The sequence below is a fragment of the Drosophila mojavensis genome, unplaced genomic scaffold (genome assembly GCF_018153725.1).
Source record: "Drosophila mojavensis isolate 15081-1352.22 unplaced genomic scaffold, ASM1815372v1 contig_151, whole genome shotgun sequence".
NCBI lineage: Eukaryota > Metazoa > Arthropoda > Insecta > Diptera > Drosophilidae > Drosophila > Drosophila mojavensis.
Genome location: NW_025318684.1, coordinates 442,275 through 460,703, shown reverse-complemented (window position 1 = coordinate 460,703; position 18,429 = coordinate 442,275). Strand labels below are relative to the sequence as shown.

Genomic DNA, 18,429 nt, shown 5'->3' with positions numbered 1-18,429 from the left:
TTTAAGCATTTAAAAGATACTAGCATAAAAGATATATGTATCTATCAGTGATTAGCGCACTTGCATGAGTGCGTAGAAACGAGAGAAATGCTCCTCAGAGAGATAGAGAGAGCCAAACTGCGATGCCGACATCACGAAAATGTTTCTATACCGTTATTGAAATTAATTTATAATTTTTTTTTTTTTTTGTAAATAAAAAATTACATTGTTTTATGTTAAAACCTATACAAACATGGCAGCCGTAAAAAAATAAACAAAATTTTTTGTTTTCTCCTTCTTGTTAAAGCCTCCTCCGGTCCCTTCAGCGTCGTTATAACCGGATTCCACTGTATTTATATATAATTTGTATTTGTACACAGAAAGTATTATATTTTTTCAGCTATGCAGCTTCTCTTCGTTTTTTTTTTTTTTTTCAGAGTTTGGAATGCATTTTATCCTGTTAAAATGTATGTAACTGGCAGAAGTCTTTGCAGACCTCATAAAGTTTTATATCAGGATGAGGAGTTGAGTCGATATAGCCTAGGCTATTGAAAATGTACACGCTAAAATTGATTTTACGTATCGTTTTTCAAGCCCAATCAAGCTTAAAAGTCTGATCTTTAGAAAGGAATAGATGTACAAGTCAAGAGAGTTATGGAGAACCGTTTTATTGAAAAAGCAAATCTGAGAGTCTGCGTAGACGTAATCGTTTAATATTAATATCTCAAACATTTTAAATAAAGAACATATGTATATTCCCTCAACTTAGCTCGTCATCAAGAATATACATATATATATATATATATATACTTTATGGGATTAGTTACGCGTCCGTCTGCTTTGTTCATACATTTTAATTTAAAGTCATCATACTCTGATTTGCCATTTTTAATGGGCATAAAAAGGTATATAGAGTTAAATACGATGATGCATACATAAGCTTGACGGCTTGCCCGCACAGCCATGATTTCGTATCATGGCATTTACATACTCGCTAATTAGCTGATATAAGATATTTATATATATATATATATATATATATATATATATATATATATATATATATATATATATATATATATGTGTCAAAACGTGTGTTTGTATAGCAATACACGATTGAGTGATAGTAGGTTGTGAAAAGCGGTCCGTTGCGTTAGCAGTGTGCCGTCATTATTTCAGAAAATGGTTCATGTACGTTTAAATTTGTATGGAAATGAAGCTACTTTGACACTGTTATCTTAAAACCAGTGGAGATAAATACTTTGAACCCTGCAACAAGCAGATATTCCAATCATTCTGAACTTTTTTTATACACACAAAAACATGCACACATACATAAGCATGCATCTGCTAACTGTCCAACTGGCAGCGACTGCGCTTGAGAAAAATTAATTTCTAAAATTACTTGAAGTAACTTTATTGCCCAAAAATTCTTAAATTAGTATTTGGTTTGACTTCCTGTTTATTTAATCACGTCTTTTAAGCGTGATTCCATTGAGTTAAACTTTTTTCAGGTGACTTCGCTGGAGATTTTTGGCCATTCCTTCAATAGGGCCATTTTGAGGTCATTTTTATTGGATATTGACCTTTTCCGAATAGCCATGCCCATTTTTACCGACAAATTTTTTATAACGTTTAGGTATGACCACTGGGCTAGTGGATTGACCACATTTGGACAGTTCCAGATCAAGGACAAGTTCCAATCAGGAGTGGACAATACCCGATTTATATTTTGGGTCATTAACCTGATAAAATCGGGATCGCCCTTCTAGACCAAGTATTTCGGAACTTTGGAGCGAATTCTCCTTTGAAAAGGATAGGTACAAACATTTGCTCATATTACCATCTATGAAAACTAAGTTTCCAACTCCCGAAGACCATGACCATGACTTTTTTTTACCCTGAACCCATTGAAAATGGGAAAGCAGGGTATAATGGTTTTGTGAAAAAGTGTGTAACGGGCAGAAAGAAAGGAAAGAGAGCTGAAATTTGGCATGCATACTCGTGTGTACCATACGGAGTACAAATTTATCATATTTTTTCGATAACTCATTCGATAACTTTTTATCGAGAATAATCGGAAAATTGATTTTTAAAAACTTTTAAACCTGGAGACTTCAGATTATTTGTGTACATAAATATAATGAATACAAACATTTTGTAGTTTACAGATTTTGGACACCACGCCCCCTTTGCTTTAATTTGTATTTCAAGTACTAGAGACTTGTGCTTTGGAATGTACATACATTTTAACATTACGATTACGTTCTGAGTTTCGTTAAGATTGCATGTTTTCAAGAGAAATTATTCAACTAAAAAATTCGCCCAAGCGCAGTCGCTGCTTACTACGCAGTTAGCAGAGCGCGTGCTTATACGTACGTGTGGAAGCATGTGTATGTATGTGTACATAAAAGAAGTGCAGAATGATTAGAATATCTGCTTGGAGGGTTCAGGGTATCTCCAAGTAGAGCAGTCTCTACTGGAGCCCTCTTACTTGTTTTTATTTTGGGTGGTCAACGGGAGTCTACATTTTAAAATTCAGTTTTATAGTTCTTCAACGAATATGATTTCTGGCATATCGGAAAATACCACTATTACTATTGGAAATTACTAAAGTATATTTCATTTTGGTTGTTTTGGGGCACTTGGCCGATATCTGGTTCTGACGTCACACACAAAATTGTCAGCTAGCATTAAAAGTAATAGAACTACTCTTTGCGCAACCTAATGTGTCTCTTAATAGTGATGGCAATACAGTGTTGCCTTGTGCATATATATGTCGAACTGTGAATATGTATACACACATAAACAGCTGTTTCTTGTTTCCATGCGTGTTAATGTATGTATCTATGCCTTAATGTATATATATGTATGTAAATACATATATATGTATATTGTACACACATATGTACACATTACACTGTTTGATTAGCTAGCTACATAGGTTTTATTTCAAACTGTTCCCGCATTCAAGCACCACCACTCACACATACACGTACGGCTACATAACAATACAGTTATATTTTTAGGCATTTACGAGTTCAACAGTAAATTTGTGCTTACATGCTACGCAGTCCCGTGCAGCACATATTGAAGGTCCACATCATGAACTTGGTGTACGGCTTGTTTAGTCACCGCATGTGGCCAAGTTCCATCCATGTTAATAGTTCTAAGGCTCAAGACGAATCGTCTTGCGCCTATCAAGCTCTAAAAACTTCACCTACTGTGGCAGAGCGAACGCGAAAGTTTAGCTGCCTTCTAAAGTATCAACGTGTCGTTTCTTACGTGAGTAGCTCTTGTTCGTGTATGTCCTTTACAAGCTTCTCCTTCCGATTCGGGATTCGATCGAAATTATTCAATTCGTTCTGATTGTATAAATTATTCTATATATACGATATCGTTTTCCGGTCTTAATTTAGGTTTGCAAACCAAGTTCTTCAATTTTTTTTTCGATTATAGTTATACTTATATACTTATAATTGAACTTATAGTTAGGTCAAATTATTTATTATATTTTAAACAAGTTATTTAAAATGTAAATCTGTAGTAGTGCATTAGGTTTTCAGTTCTGTAAAAAAAAATATTCTCGATCATCGTACGTAATATTAGTTTTTTACTTATTGCGCTAGTTTCCGAATTTCTGATTTAGGTAAGCATATCTTGAATACCAAAACTGCTGTACATTTCAAAGCAATGCGTGTTACTGTGCTCTTTCTAATCAATCTACAGGCTACGAAACATTATATTCCCCATATTTATTTAGAATTGATACTTCTGATTTCCGATTACTACTACCAATTACTTCTAGTCGGACACTAAGGAACTCTTGCATTTTTAAAAGCTATATCCAAGTCGGATCTGTAAGCAGCTTATGTGGATGGCCAAAGCTAAAACACCGAGCATATATGAGTGAGCAACCACTATTAAGCTGCACATAAAAGTCTCTCTATTTCTCTCTCTCTCTGTGCTGGACTCAGAAAAGCTTAGGAAAGCTTCACCCAGAAACTCCCTTTTACAACTATTGCAAGCTGTTCTGTAAATCGCATGCGCAGTAAACCGACCCGAACATCACCCGACTTCCAAATGCGGCTCATCTGTTTATTCTCACACGCTCTCTTGCCATCTCCGTATTTGTTTTTTTCTCTTTTTGTGTGTGTATTCCATTTCAATACAGATGAATTTTATGCACTCCCGTAGTAGCTGTTCCTGAGTACCATTATCTACAAGTTCTGTGGGAGTCAACACACTCTCGCATAGACACACATGCACACGGACACACACAAGCTCGAGAGAGCTCATGCGAGAGTTGTGTAGGTGCCGTTAAGAAGCAGAGTTTAATAAGATGTAGTATACTTTTCAGCGTTTTCCTATTCAGACCAATTCAGTGGCAGGCCTTTGTTACTAAGTGAAGATTTGGTTAAAATATAAATAAACATTTTCAAATACATTTAAAGTAGTCTTTATATCGCAAAAACTAATGTGGCAGTAATCACAGCTGTTTAGTACATTCAATTTCAACAAAAACAGAATCAACACCTAACTTCGAGTACAATGAAAAGCAAACGAAACCAAAATACGTAAACCCTATATGTTGTTATACATACTAATGTAGGGGAATACATAAAATGATATAATTGTGTCACATGACGGCACTGTGTTTCTTTCATTGTTGCATTTTGAGTGTGCTGATTTTAAAATAATATACATTTCAATACATACATATATATATTACACACATATCTATATATATATATATATATATATATATATGATTGACATCAACGTACCGCATCAAGGTACCGCACAGCTCTAGCGTGTTTGATATCGATTCCTTCAAGATCTGTTTTTGTCTTTATAACCATGATAAATAAAATTGTTTTTCATATTGAAAATGCTAAACCGCCTTCTTTAGCGCTCAAAGTGTGTTGAAGTTTTTGTACAGTCTAATATATTATCTTATCTTATTATGTCTTACTCATACAATATTCTTGTAATTTTCTCGAATGTCACTATCCACAAAGTTACCGTGGAATCTGAATATTTAACTAACTTCTTAAATACACCTTTCCTCTGCGATAAGCCACAAGGCTGAGACATCTGCTGTAATACCTATATAATTTTATATCATAGTCCTAAAATCAGCAGTCGTGAAAACGTGAAATTTGGCGAAAGTATGTAATCACACAATATATATGTCTCCGTACAAATGCATATATTTTTTAATTTATATATTATTTAGTCGGGATGTCATCAACAACAGCAACAAATACACCGATGCCATTTAAGCCATCATCAGTTGCAGAAGCCGACTTGCTGCTGCAGTCATCATTCGCGGTGCCAGCCACCAAAGCCATTAATATATCCGTCATTGAAGGAGTCGAGGCCAAAGCGGAGCCCTACAGCGTGGCTGCAAATGCATTGCACAGTCAATTTAAAATCAAGCAACAATTGAAGCAGCAAGAACTGGATGCAGCTAAGGTTAAAGAGCTTCAAAGCCATCGACAACACCTTCATCAGCAGACCCAGCAGCCCGAGCAGCAGCAACAACTGGATGCAGCTAAGATTAAAGAGCTGCAAAACCATCGACAACACCATCATCAGCAGCCCCAGCCGTCTCAGCAGCATTCAGAATTGAGTTTGCTTAGCGACAATCTGTCCATGTCCATGTCCAGATTGAATCTAAATAATGGCAGCATGGCATCGATCAGAAGCGAGCAACAACTATGTCAGCTCTACAATTCGCAACAGCATTCGGATTATATTATCTCAGACTATATGGATAAGATTGCAACACGAATTAGTTTGCTAGAAACAGAGCTGAAGTTTGCATGGCGGGCTCTTGATTTACTGTCAAACGAGTATGGCAAAATTTGGACCAGATTGGAGAAATTGGAAAACATCTCTGCAGAACAACAATCTGTAGTTGGAAATCTAATGGGTCTCATTCAAACGAAGCAGCAAGAAGAACTGCAGCTGCCAAATTCCCAAATTCCGTTTGCAGCATTTATAGCAGGAAGTCAACTGTTGCCCATGGAATTGGAATTGGATGAAAATATGGTTATATTGAATGAATCGAAGACAGAAAAATCCAACTTTCGTCATATCCTGGAGGAATTCAAAGTGAATCATGATGATCTATATTTAGACGAAGCCGGTGCCTATGCCTTAGATTTGGATAATAACAGTGAAAACCAATATGTGCAAGTTAATAAAACAGACCACCTACTGAAGGATCAGCAGCAACAGCAGCAAAAGCAGCTACAGCTGGATGAATGCGATTGGCTAGCAAATGCAGCTGATGTGAATCAGAGTGCCGCTCGAGCTCGATCCCGAGCAAAACTTTACTCCGAATCGGATCTGTTGATGTACGAACAGCAACAGATAATGGCCAACAATGCCAGAGCCGAATTATTGCAGGAATTTCTGAACGGCCAAAGGGTGCTGGAAGAAGTAGCTGCATCGGCATCAGCATCAGCGTCGGCACCCTTAAACTGTAGTTTGCGTAATATACAAAGCCCTAAGAGATCATCTCAGGAATTGTTAGCTGATACGTCTTCTGAACTCGACCAGCTCGCTGATGAGGTGAAGTTTTTTCGTTTAACAGCCGTTAAATCCGGCCAGGGTGGGAACGAGATAGTACCGATAGAAGACCCTGGAGGTACGACAAACGATTGTGAGATAAATGAAAACTTCTACAAGAATTTAAACGAAGCATATCGCGACAACGATATGACTACTGAAATAAGTAATGTGGAACGATTGTTACAGCAGTCCGAAATAGCTCACGACTCATTGACTAATGAACAATTACCCGTTCCGCTTATGCTAGCCGAGACTACTACGAATTTTAGCAAAGAAGCAACGGAGCCAACGGCATTTAAAGGTAAGGAATTGCGAAAACATCGAAAAAAGAAACATCACAAGAACGAAATGGATATGATAAACAATTTGAAACATATTCTTGCCCAAGCATCCAATACGGATAAGACACCTGATTCAAATTCAAATAACAACCAGTTGGATTTGTCATCAGATGGAAACTTTGGAGGCACGACAATTTTCTCATCTTCGGAAGATGCGCGTGAAGAAAATATTGCCGTACTAGATGCCATGACTGATGTTATAATAAGGGAAATAAATAAAATAAGCGATCTACAATCATTATCGGGATCCCAAATACTTAAGCTAAGGCAGACAATCAGAGCTGAGCAAACTTTCTTTGAGAAACTGAATCAAGTGGACAAGCATCTAACGTTACTTCTCTTAAATCCTGTCACCATGGCCGAAGAGCTGAGACGTTTGCGGGTTATTGAAGCTGATAAAAAATTTGAGCTGGTAATGAAAAAATTCGAGAAAAATATCGATACCTTAAAGAAACTAGTTGGAAATTCGTTTGAGCAATATAAAATAAAGAAAAGCACACAATTAAATTCCAAATCCGTGGCCCATTCCAAATACAATTCAGAAACAAACATAATTCAAGTTGGCTCCGACTCACAGACAGCAACTTCTTCGAATGATTATAGCGCCCATTTGTTACGTAATAATTCTGATTTGGATGAACAATTGAAGTTATTAGAGACCCAGGAAATCGAAATAAATCGTAAACAAAATATTGATAAAATTACAAAAAATCGTGAGTTCGAACTGGAAGCGGTCAATAGCCGAGAACCCTTATCGTCGAGCCCGAGTCCAATTGATCAGCAGCGGAAGAGTTTCAGTTTTACTGAACAACCTTTAACAAATATTTACAATCAAGATGAGTATATAAGGTCGTTAAAAAAAAGTCTTGAAAGACATAATAGTATGCTGTTCCTGTTACATTTACAAAATCCCGATAAGCACAAAGAAGCCGCTATCACCGACTTGGACGATATATTGTTGGGAATAAGCGGCTCAAGTCCTCCACCGCCAGCGCCCAATGATAATGTATTCGACAATTTATTGGACATACCTGGTGCTAATATATTTGCCCAACAGCTACTTAAGCCACAACAGCAGCCGCTGCAACAACAGCCACAACTACGAGCTAAATCTGACTCTGTACTATCGTCTATGAGTGGCTGGCCATTAAATTCGAATGAGAATACCAGTTTTAGCAAATGCAATGATATAACTGTTGAAATGATACAGATGATGATAGAGCTACAGACGAGTGCCGACCTCAAGTTAAATAAGTTGAATAAAGTTAATAATATCAGTGCTGACTCAAATATCGATATTAATATGTATCAGCAGCCAAAATTGGATAGCGATTATGTATTTAGCGAGGAGAACCTCAACTATATACATGAGCTATCCAAAAATATACCAATTTGCTCAGCATATGAAAATAAATCAATGTTTTCCGAGTCGAATCCGAATCAGCATTCTAATGAACCAATTTCAACAATTGATGAAATGCTGAAATGGGATCAACGGAAGCTTCAGTCGAACAACAAAACAACTAAACTATTTTCGGATGACAATAATATGAATGTCAGTGCAACAAGCACAAAGCCATTCATAATGCCTGATATTTTGAAAAACGAATTGTCGCAGGACCTGAATAGATCGATGATCTCAACAAATGGCTATATGGAAACGGATATTGATCAAACACCCCAACGCCATGCTCTAACGGATCGTCTCGTTTATTATCCCACGTTCAATGGCATTTCTGACTATAACAGCAGCAATAATCTGGATTATTTGGGACTTTGTCATCAGTCGAATAAGCATCATCAGTCATCATCGTCGGTGTCATCATTGCACATTAGTCAGCATGAGCCGTCAAGCTCAAAGAAGTCGGCGGACTCTCAACAGCTATATTCGGCTCGATCATACAAATCGTATGGCAAAACCATTGAATCGAAGCCTCCTAAAGTTTGGAATAAGTTGTCCAATCTGTTGCCGGACAATCTGAAACTGAAGCGTTATACGAGATATAAACGCTCTCAGTCGCTGCCTGGTGGCGACGCCGGTATTGGTCAACGAAACTCACAAATGCCGGTTCGTGGCCAGGCTGGTTCGTATCCGTTTGCCAAAGGGACTGCCTCTGCCACTGGCACCTTGAGTGCACCAATTGATCCAATTGGAAGTCAACGTGAGGACCTAACGAAGCGTATTCAAAAATTACCAATGCGTATAATGCAACGAGCAACTGATTCTAGTGCCGTTTTAGCTACTAAGCAAAAGAAACAACGTTCATTCTCTAACAAAATGAATAGGATAATGCAGAAGGCAAAATCATATAAACGGCACAGCTTTAACCTGCGCCACGGATCTAGCATTTCAGATACCGAGTTAGAAAACACCATTTTTACACCTTCCGAGGAGGATTCGACTAATGAAATTGACACCACAAGACACAAGGACAATGATTATGATTATAATGATGGTGATGATGATGATGATGATGAAGATGATGATGAGGAACATCAGCACGATTGGCATAGTTCGATTCCTACTGCAAATGGGCAGAGTGATTCTTATATTGAGAATAGCAATGTGGATGCTCGTGCTAATCAGGAAATTAATCTATTTGCTGTTGTTGGAGACCTAAAAAGAAATGCTCTTATAGCGGTCGATGAGCAGAAGTGGCAGAGCTTGGAAAGCTTCGAGCGACAGCATGAAGAAATCCTGCCGGAGAAGCAGGTAAATGTCACTGCTCAACCAATGATTAGCTCAAGAGATTACGATGGAGTTGATGCTGCTTCAGCTACATCAGCTATTGCCTTAACTTCGGTTGATGTCAGCGCAGCGTCTACCATAGATATTGCTTCAACTTCTCCCTTAGATGTTTCTATAGTTGCTGCTGCGGAGGAAATCAATGATTGCTCGCAAGCAGCGTATGAGCCTAAAATATTTAATGTTCCCTCACTCATGGTGGCAATGACGTCGTCGGATATTAGCGACCCACAGTTAACTGAACATAATCATCAAGATCAACAACAGCATCATCATGTGCAGTCGTTAGACATACCTAACAGCCTCAACTATGTCTCATCGAGGGAGGACGATGACAATCGTAGTCAACATTCCGGGCGCACGTTGTCCTCGTCACGTCGCCAGAGCACCGAGGATAGCATTGACACAGATGACGAATACTTTTGCTATGAGCTGCGACATTTGGAGGAGCTCGAAGCTGAAGCGTTGGCAAAAGCTGGACCTGAGCAAAATAGTTACGCGCAGCATTCGGACAATGAAGTTCTCTTTACACAAATTGGTCAGTTGGTGTTGAGGGATAGCGTTTGTTGTACAGAAAGTGACTACGTCCCAGATGAGACGGTTAAGCTCAAGATGTCTGAGGTTTTGAACGAGCTAAGATGCGTTGTTCAGCTGAAACCGGCGGATACAGATGGTCGTCCCCCGAAAGCAGATGAGTCCGAATTACTGGGGAAACAGAAGCAAACAAAGTTAGTTCAAGTCTCAGATATGCATAGAGCTTGGCAGGACGTTAATAATGAATATCAGCTGCCTATCAGCTCCAAATCACAAGAGACAGCAATAGGAACAGCAGCATCAGTAGAACCACAAGTGAGCACACAAGTCAACAAAAAGAAGCAGCGAAAGGGCGACAGGTCAAAAACTACTAACCAAAGACAGGACGAGTTGCAATCGGCATCAAGTTCATCATACTCATCAAGCGACGATGAGCATGAGTACGAATACAAGCAAAAGCACAGATCATACCCTCCACCCTCTCCTCTTCAGCTAGACGATGATCAGCCAATTGAGTCATCTAGTGCCACATCTGGTCCGGATACGCCAGCAGCTCAAAGTGATGAAATGTATGACAATTTGGATAAAAATGGTGCTGCCTATGCGCAACCAGACACCGATCCAGATATTGTTCAGAAGGCTAATGGAGAAAAAGAAGCAGCTGCATCCGCCGAGTTTCCAGAAGCGAGGTCCGAGCTAATCGACATAAATAAGAGCGTTGTGAATGTAGCGAACTCACCGGAGAGTAATTTGCCAGCCGCCGATTCGACAACAGTTGTCAATGCGTCGCCTTTTAAGCTTATTAGTTTTGACTCAAGTGTCGAGGGGTCTCAGGTGGCTGCCCCAAACAGTGCTGGCTTGAACTTGGGCACAAGCAAATGGAAATTGTTAAAAACTTTGAAAGAGCGTAAAATCGAGGAGAGAAACAATCTGGATAAAATGAAGGAAGAAGAAATGGCTAAAGACAAGGAGAAGGTACAATTTGGAAGTGTATATATATAAATAAATAAATAAGTTTAATTATATATGTATAAATAAATAATGGAATATTCTTTCTGTATGTAATCTTGACTCTTCTATAAATTGATGATTCTAACTTCTAACCCTCGAAAGTTTTAAGCCTATGACACCTGAATTGAACCCTAAATATGTTAAAGATCCATTAGTGAACTTTTATAAGATTGTGTACATTTCATAGGGATTAGCTAGAAGAAACACATCAATGTGACTATGTGCGTGTGTGTTCCTTCTATTTTGATCAATTTATCAAATATTATTCATATGTATATCCATGCCCATTGTATGACCATTGACAAATACAAAAAAATTTTTTTGCTTGATCAATGAAACCCTGAGCTGTGAATCGTGAATGGAAAATATGAAGTCGGCAATGTTTTTGAATTTCACCTTATCTATTAACTTAGATTTTGCAAGCTTAAATATCCAATAAATAATAGTCATTTAATTGTAATAATAAAATTAATAATAATAATAATAATAATAATATTAATAATAATAACAATAATTATACAATTAATAATAATAACAATAATAATAATAATTATAATACCAATACTTCACATATTTATTTGATAGAATGGCACCGGAACAGGCGATGTGGGCCTACGCTCCAATGGGCATCCGGGGGATAATCCATTCTACAGCAATATTGACAGTATGCCGGATATACGTCCACGGCGCAAATCTATTCCCCTTGTTTCTGAGCTGGTAAGTTCGATTGTTCAAATCTGTAACACAGACTTAAAAGCATATATGTCTCCATATAATATGTATATACTCCTTTACTATATTAATTTGCATATACTATATACACATTTACATCAATTATAAATTATTAAATTTAAAACACTTTATGGCCTTTTATACGGATGTTAAATGTTTGTTTTCTTTTGTACGATCAAAATTATTTAAATGGACCACAGGTGCTCAAGGTATACAACGATTATCGAATTTTCAACACTATTCTCAAATTTTCCATTTCGATTTCAATTTTAATTCACCTATTGTTAACGACTATTATAAAGTATTCACAATTTTCGCAAAGTTTTGCATTTGTTTTTATCAAATTGTAGTTTTCATATCAATATATATAAATATAAATACATATATATATATCACATATATATCTAATTTACTGTTACCATATATATTTTATTTATAATAAAGTTTACTTAGACGGCTCAAATTAGTTCTTGATTTTATTTCATTTTATTGAAGATGCGTTACCACATACGTACGTACGTTAATTGTAGTGTTGCTTAATGGATCAACAAAACTTATGGAAAGCTTTTAATGTATATAGTATAGTCACAAATTCAAAATTGAATTCAATCATTCTTAAACGTATTAAACTGGTCTGGCATGCGTTAGTTCGGTGCTTGCAAAAGCCAATTGCTTAAAATAGTTTACGTAAAGTATTAAATAGAATATGCCAGTCCAGATCTACGTTAATATTACTGTTCTTTGAATTTTATCTGCCATAATATGCTATTATTTTCTTCCACCTAATAAATATTGTAAAACATTATTTTTTGTATTGCTATATATGTATAGCAAATCTCTAGGGCTACTCTTCTAATCGGGCGATCTCGATGAGAGCACTAGATTTTTACTATTCTATATACATATGTATATGTATGTACGTACCATATGCACTTGCTAAAATATTTGAAAGCAGTTAATAGTTAATTTTATTTTAGTAACTGAATTTTTTTATATGTTCAAATTGCTTTGCTTGAATTGTTGCATTTTTGCTATAATTAAGATTAGCATTAACATTACAATAGTCGACAAATAATTATACTTCTATTTTCGAACTTCACTTAACAATTAGAACGTATGTTCCTCTCATATTATAATTCGATTTACATATTCGATATATGTATATACATATATATAGACAATGGCAGCTACAAAACGGAATGCTGGACTCACATCGGCAGTGCCCCGGGCAACGCTCAATGATGAAGAACTGGTAAGAGGCTCGATATTACATACTCATATATGTATGTATGTATGTATTATATTATTTACAATATTTTTCTGTTAAGATATTTGACGATTGAAAGAGTATATAAATGAATAGAATAAATACATTGCACATATACAAGTAAGAAAGCTCTAGTCGAGACTGCTCGACTTCGAAATCCCCTGAACCCTTCGAGGAACTGATAGTTCAATAATTCTTGACGTCTTTCTGCTTACAAAAGAAACACACACACTCACAGACACATATGTATGTATGTATGTATACGCAGGCACAAATAAACACGCATGGCCTGCAGTATGCTGCAGTGTGGGCCTAGTATGGAGTTTAATTGTTTAATAGCTTTTTTGTGGATGGACTATCTTCATGAAACTTTTAGATTGCGATTATAACAAGCAAAGCACGTTTCTATTTTGTTGAAATATGTACATATGTACGTATTTTACACATTTTGTTTCAAGGGGTTGGATATAGGGATGGGGGTAGGGACACGATATCGAATGAAAGGTATCGATCGTCTACTTATAAGCAGTGTTGCCGTTTTCGGCCACATCTGGCTTCTTTTCAAGTGCGATTACGGGAAAAATCGCGGAAAATCGCGGATAGCGGAAAATCTGGCTTATTTATGAATCGAATCAGCTAATACATATTTTGCTTAATATCTGATACTAGTTACCGATTAATAGACAAACTAACAAGCTGGCAACTATTAAAAGCTAACATCACAAGTTCTGCAATGCTTTCATCTCTAACATATAGTGGTTAGATAGATTTGCATACATTCGTTACCTTGGTGGAATGCCGAAGTTGAAGGGTCTTTAGCCAAGTCAATTTAATAAAATATTAAATAAGAAATAGGATTAACATTGATACGTTATATTATATTTGGGCACTAACCGTAAAACACAAAGACCGGACAAGTAGTGTAAAGCATTTTGAACAATTTTTTTTCGAGCATTGCGTTTTACCATTAACCGGAGAACACATAGACCGGACAAATTGAAAATTAGCGCCCCAGACAACTTCGTATTTGCTCGGCTCCTCACTTTTAGCTTCGGGTTACTAACATATACGAAATCATGCGCTCGGCAGAGATGGTCGAATGTTGAACAAAAAACCCTTCTATGCTCAATTTGTTTTTATTTTCTCTCTGCTTTCTACTCTCCCAAATCTGTATGTATGCATATCGCTGTTAAAATGCTTTTCAGTACTTTTTCGGTCTATGTGTTCAACAGTGTTGCTAACATTTCCGGGCAAGAAAATGCTAAATTACCCTGTCAAACCTGCTAGATCAAATTCAAGAATAGCCAAAAATATAGCCATTTCAGTTTTTATACCCTGAACGCATTGAAAATGGGAAATCAGGGTATAAAAGTATATATATTCTTGATCAGGGTGACGAGCGGAGTCGATATAGCCCTGTCCGTCTGTCCGTTCGTCCGTATGAGAGCGTCGATCTCAGAAGTTATAAGAGCTAGAGACTTGATTTTTTTTTAATGTCCGTAAAAATAGTTCATCCACAAGAAAAGTTATTAAGCAATTAAGTTCTAATAGTAGTCACACACTGCAGCCAATGAATCTTTATCCGTGCGTGCGTATGTGTGTGTGTGCTTGTGTTGTTTCTCGTGTACTTTGGAGGCACTTTAAATTAGGCTGATTCGATTTTTAAAAATGCCAAATTTCCCGCAAATTTTCCTGCAATTTGCAGGTGAAAAAAGCCAGATCTGGCCTGTAAAAGGCTAAGTTGGCAGCCCTCGTGTTCTATGGCTAGTGATACAGCTTTAGAGATACTTGATAACTACAAATATCGAAACCAAAATATCGAGTGTGAAATATCGGTATCGCCGTACGAACATACTATCACTAACCAGAGAACACATAGACCGGACAAGTAGTGTAAAGCGTTTTGCACACTTTTTTTCGGGAGTTATCTCCCAGACACTTCGTATTTGCTCGGCCCTTCACTTTTAGGTTCGGGTTACGAAAATATACGAAAGCACAATCATTTCGCGTCATGCGCTCGACCGAGATGGTCGACTGTTGAACAAAAGATCCCTCTGCGCTGAATCCCAGTGGCGGAAATGCCCATTATTTTGTCCATTACTCATGGATTACTTGTCGCCTGTGTGCATGAAAAGATCGATTACAAGCTGCCTTACTTTTTTAAGGAATGGCCGCTTTTTCTCCCGGGTGCATGAAATTATTGAATTTTGTAATGCAGAAAGTAATGAGGTGACGAAGTTTCCTTCGGCTCTCCATTACCCATGCGTATACTTTTTAAATATTGTAATGTAGAAATTCCGCAACCTGAAGAAAACGCCTTATACATTTTCAAAATCGCTTATGGGTTAGTAATGTGCGTACATTACAACACAATATACCTGCAACCCATTTTCCCACTATATAAAATGGCTTACTTCTTAATGCAATGTAATTGGAGAAATAATTGATTACTAATTGAAAGATAGAAACGCTTGAGTAATGCAGTATTTTTTGTTTTAATTTTTAAAAATTATTATTTATTATTTCTTAATATCTATAAATAAATGTATAGTCTTAAACTATGTATTATTACTATTTTATTATATCTATCTACATCTAAATCTAAAGCTATGTCTTATTATCTAGTTTGTCCTTATTATCGAACTTCTGCTTTGCAAGTCGACCTTTCTGGACCCGAAAGCAGTTTCTTATTGTACTTATATAGGTCTTCTTAGTGGACCCTTCGGTTTTTATAGCATCTGTAAATTAAACAATATTATTTTTTTTTTGTCATTAAAAATACATGTAAGATGATGTATACATTGCAGATACTTCCCTTTAAATTTACGTCCGCACGGCTCAACAATAGCAGAAAAGTGACGCGCCGCGGCGGGTAAAACGAAAACAGAAATCATCACACATATGCATTTTTGAACTTGTATTTACACTCATTAACACTATACACACAAAAGGAATAGGCATAGACAAAAAAACCAAACGAAAGAAGGCACGCATTCCATGCAAAAAACGGTAAAGTCCAAAACGAAATTCGGCGATTTCGTCGCGACGCAACGAAAGACGAAAATCGTTTGTTGGTTAGCGGGGAAGGGGCATACAGAAACGAAGTTGACAAGAGCTCGATTCTGTCGTATGAGTAGCACTTTTTATTTTGTACATTACAAATGCGCTGAAAAAAATGTTCATAGGTAATGCATTACTTTTTTGTCGTATGTAATGCATTATTTCAACAGACCTCATTCAGGTCGTCGCCACTGGGATGTTTCCCTTGCTCTCTCTCTCTCTCACGATGCTCTCTGCTCTCTCAAATATGTATATGTATGTATGCATGTGAGCACAAGCAGCAGCTCACGAAAATTGAAATTTGTTCGCCTTAGTTTGCCGTTTCTTCCCATCTTTGTGAAGAGTATTCCGAACTCTTTAAATCGTTTGTGTTCTCTGGTCAGTGAGTATATAAAAAATCGAGATTTTATAAAATACATTTAAAACTACACTTAAAGACCCTAGCTGTAAAGATGTAGGAGATATAATTTTATTACTGATTTTCGATAAGGTTTCTATCGATAACAAAATAACGGTAGTAATCAACGATTTTTGGGAAAAATCATATACATATGTATCTTCTGAGATTGACGAGTTAATACGTACGGACGAACAGACAGAGGAACAGGCTTAAATCGACTCAGCTTGTCGCCCTGATTAATATCACGCCTCCTTTTGCTGGTACTCTGATTGAAAATGGGTTCAGGGTATAAAAAGCAATTTCTTTACTGAATCATTTATTTATTTACTAGCTGGCCCGGCAAACGTTGCATTGCCCTCTATGTTATTTCTAGGTAAAAAATTGTTGAAAGCTATGTTGTTCAGGCGGGACCACTAATGGCAATGTCACTTTACCACTAAGGCAGCACAAACCGGGCGTTTCACCAGCAAACTTCAATGCGCCACAATGCTGGCAAACAACGTCCATTGGACCAATGCAAACTAAACGATTCAAGCTGTAATCAATGGTGCAATCATATCGAAACGCTGCTCGATTCAAATCAATCCTTGAACCATTTCTTATTGCCATTTCACGGGCTGCCTCTCTTTGAGAAGCACGAATTAAGGCCCTTCTTTGCTGGGTACTAACGCGGAGCCTTTCTCGGGCGATTTCTCGCTCTTCGTCAGATAAGTGACTCGCGCTATTCCGTTGCCTAATTGCATTATGGGTCCGCCGGGAAAGATTAGATCTTCTAGAACGCGGCATTTTTATTAATAGTAATACTGCCCTCGCACAAAACCATATAAAACAATCGATAAATAATTTACACAAATTTATGTTTGAGACAAACAAATACCTGAACTTTCGAGATATTTAGCTTTTGTAAAAGTCCAAAAATATAAAAAGCCAAAAATACACTTTTTAATAATTAAACTTTTTTTTTTTTTTAATTTCGAATTTTGAATTTTTTATTTATTTTTGATTAGTCAGGTTTTAATCTTTTGATTTTTTTTTTAATTTTTCAGATTTTTGATTTGAAATATTTATAAAGTTTAAAAGTCCAAAAATATAAAAAGCCAAAAATACACTTTTTAATAATTAACTTCATTTTTTTTTTAATTTCGAATTTTGAATTTTTTATTTATTTTTTGAACAGTCAGGTTTTAATCTTTTGATTTTTTTGAATTCTTGCAGATTTTTGATTTGAAATATTTTTGTTTTTGATTTGGAAAAAAATTTTTTTGTTTGTTTATTTATTTTTTTTTTTTTTTGAATAGTCTTTTTTTTTTTTTTTTTTTTTTTTTGTTTAATAGTCTTTTTTTTTTTTTTGTTGAATAGTCTTTTTTTTGTTTTTGTTGAATAGTCAGGTCTTCTCGAGGCTGTGCCGTAGACTGACTGACTACATTTGTTTATTTACTTCTATACAGGACCGAAACTGTCACTGTTGTCAAGGCTACTGAGTATAAATGGAAATTTGAATCTTTAGGGAAAAAACCGCGCTTTTCAAGTATTCGTCAAATTTTTTCAGTATTTTAAAGATCTACTGATCCGCCTCGTGGCGGAGACAAATCCAACAAATCAAAAACCATGAAAATTGGTCCAGCAGATCTCGAGTTTTAAGTGCTAATACACTTTTACACAACTCTCTTTTATATATATAGATTTAAAAAGATATTCACAAAACTGGAGTCAACTAAAATTAAAATAGCCTACAAAAAGTACATTATAACAATAATATCACTAACCCGATGGGGGT

At 36.4% G+C, this 18,429-nt stretch overlaps 1 protein-coding gene and 1 long non-coding RNA gene across 12 annotated transcripts in view; one reads left to right on the top strand and one right to left on the bottom strand.

Moving 5' to 3' along the window:
• Positions 1-18,429, top strand: part of LOC6585783 (protein unc-13 homolog B) — a 57,442-nt gene that overhangs the window by 6,566 nt on the left and 32,447 nt on the right. For 2 of the 11 annotated variants that reach the window (XM_044007111.1, XM_044007110.1), the window contains exons 1-5: positions 4,922-5,150; positions 5,219-11,157; positions 11,779-11,910; positions 12,126-12,134; positions 13,103-13,177. In XM_044007111.1, coding sequence (XP_043863046.1) covers positions 5,224-11,157; positions 11,779-11,910; positions 12,126-12,134; positions 13,103-13,177 — 6,150 coding nt within the window. In that variant the 5' untranslated portion in view covers positions 4,922-5,150; positions 5,219-5,223. Of the gene's footprint in view, positions 1-4,295; positions 4,433-4,921; positions 5,151-5,218; positions 11,158-11,778; positions 11,911-12,125; positions 12,135-13,102; positions 13,178-18,429 lie in introns of those variants that run through there. The other 9 variants (XM_032732976.2, XM_032732978.2, XM_044007109.1 and 6 more) reach the window with 7 other exon arrangements.
• On the bottom strand, positions 15,281-17,019 carry LOC122756752. The gene is made up of 2 exons (XR_006356601.1): positions 16,981-17,019; positions 15,281-16,917 (listed from the first exon to the last, which is right to left on the bottom strand). It is a non-coding gene; the product is annotated as an uncharacterized LOC122756752 (long non-coding RNA).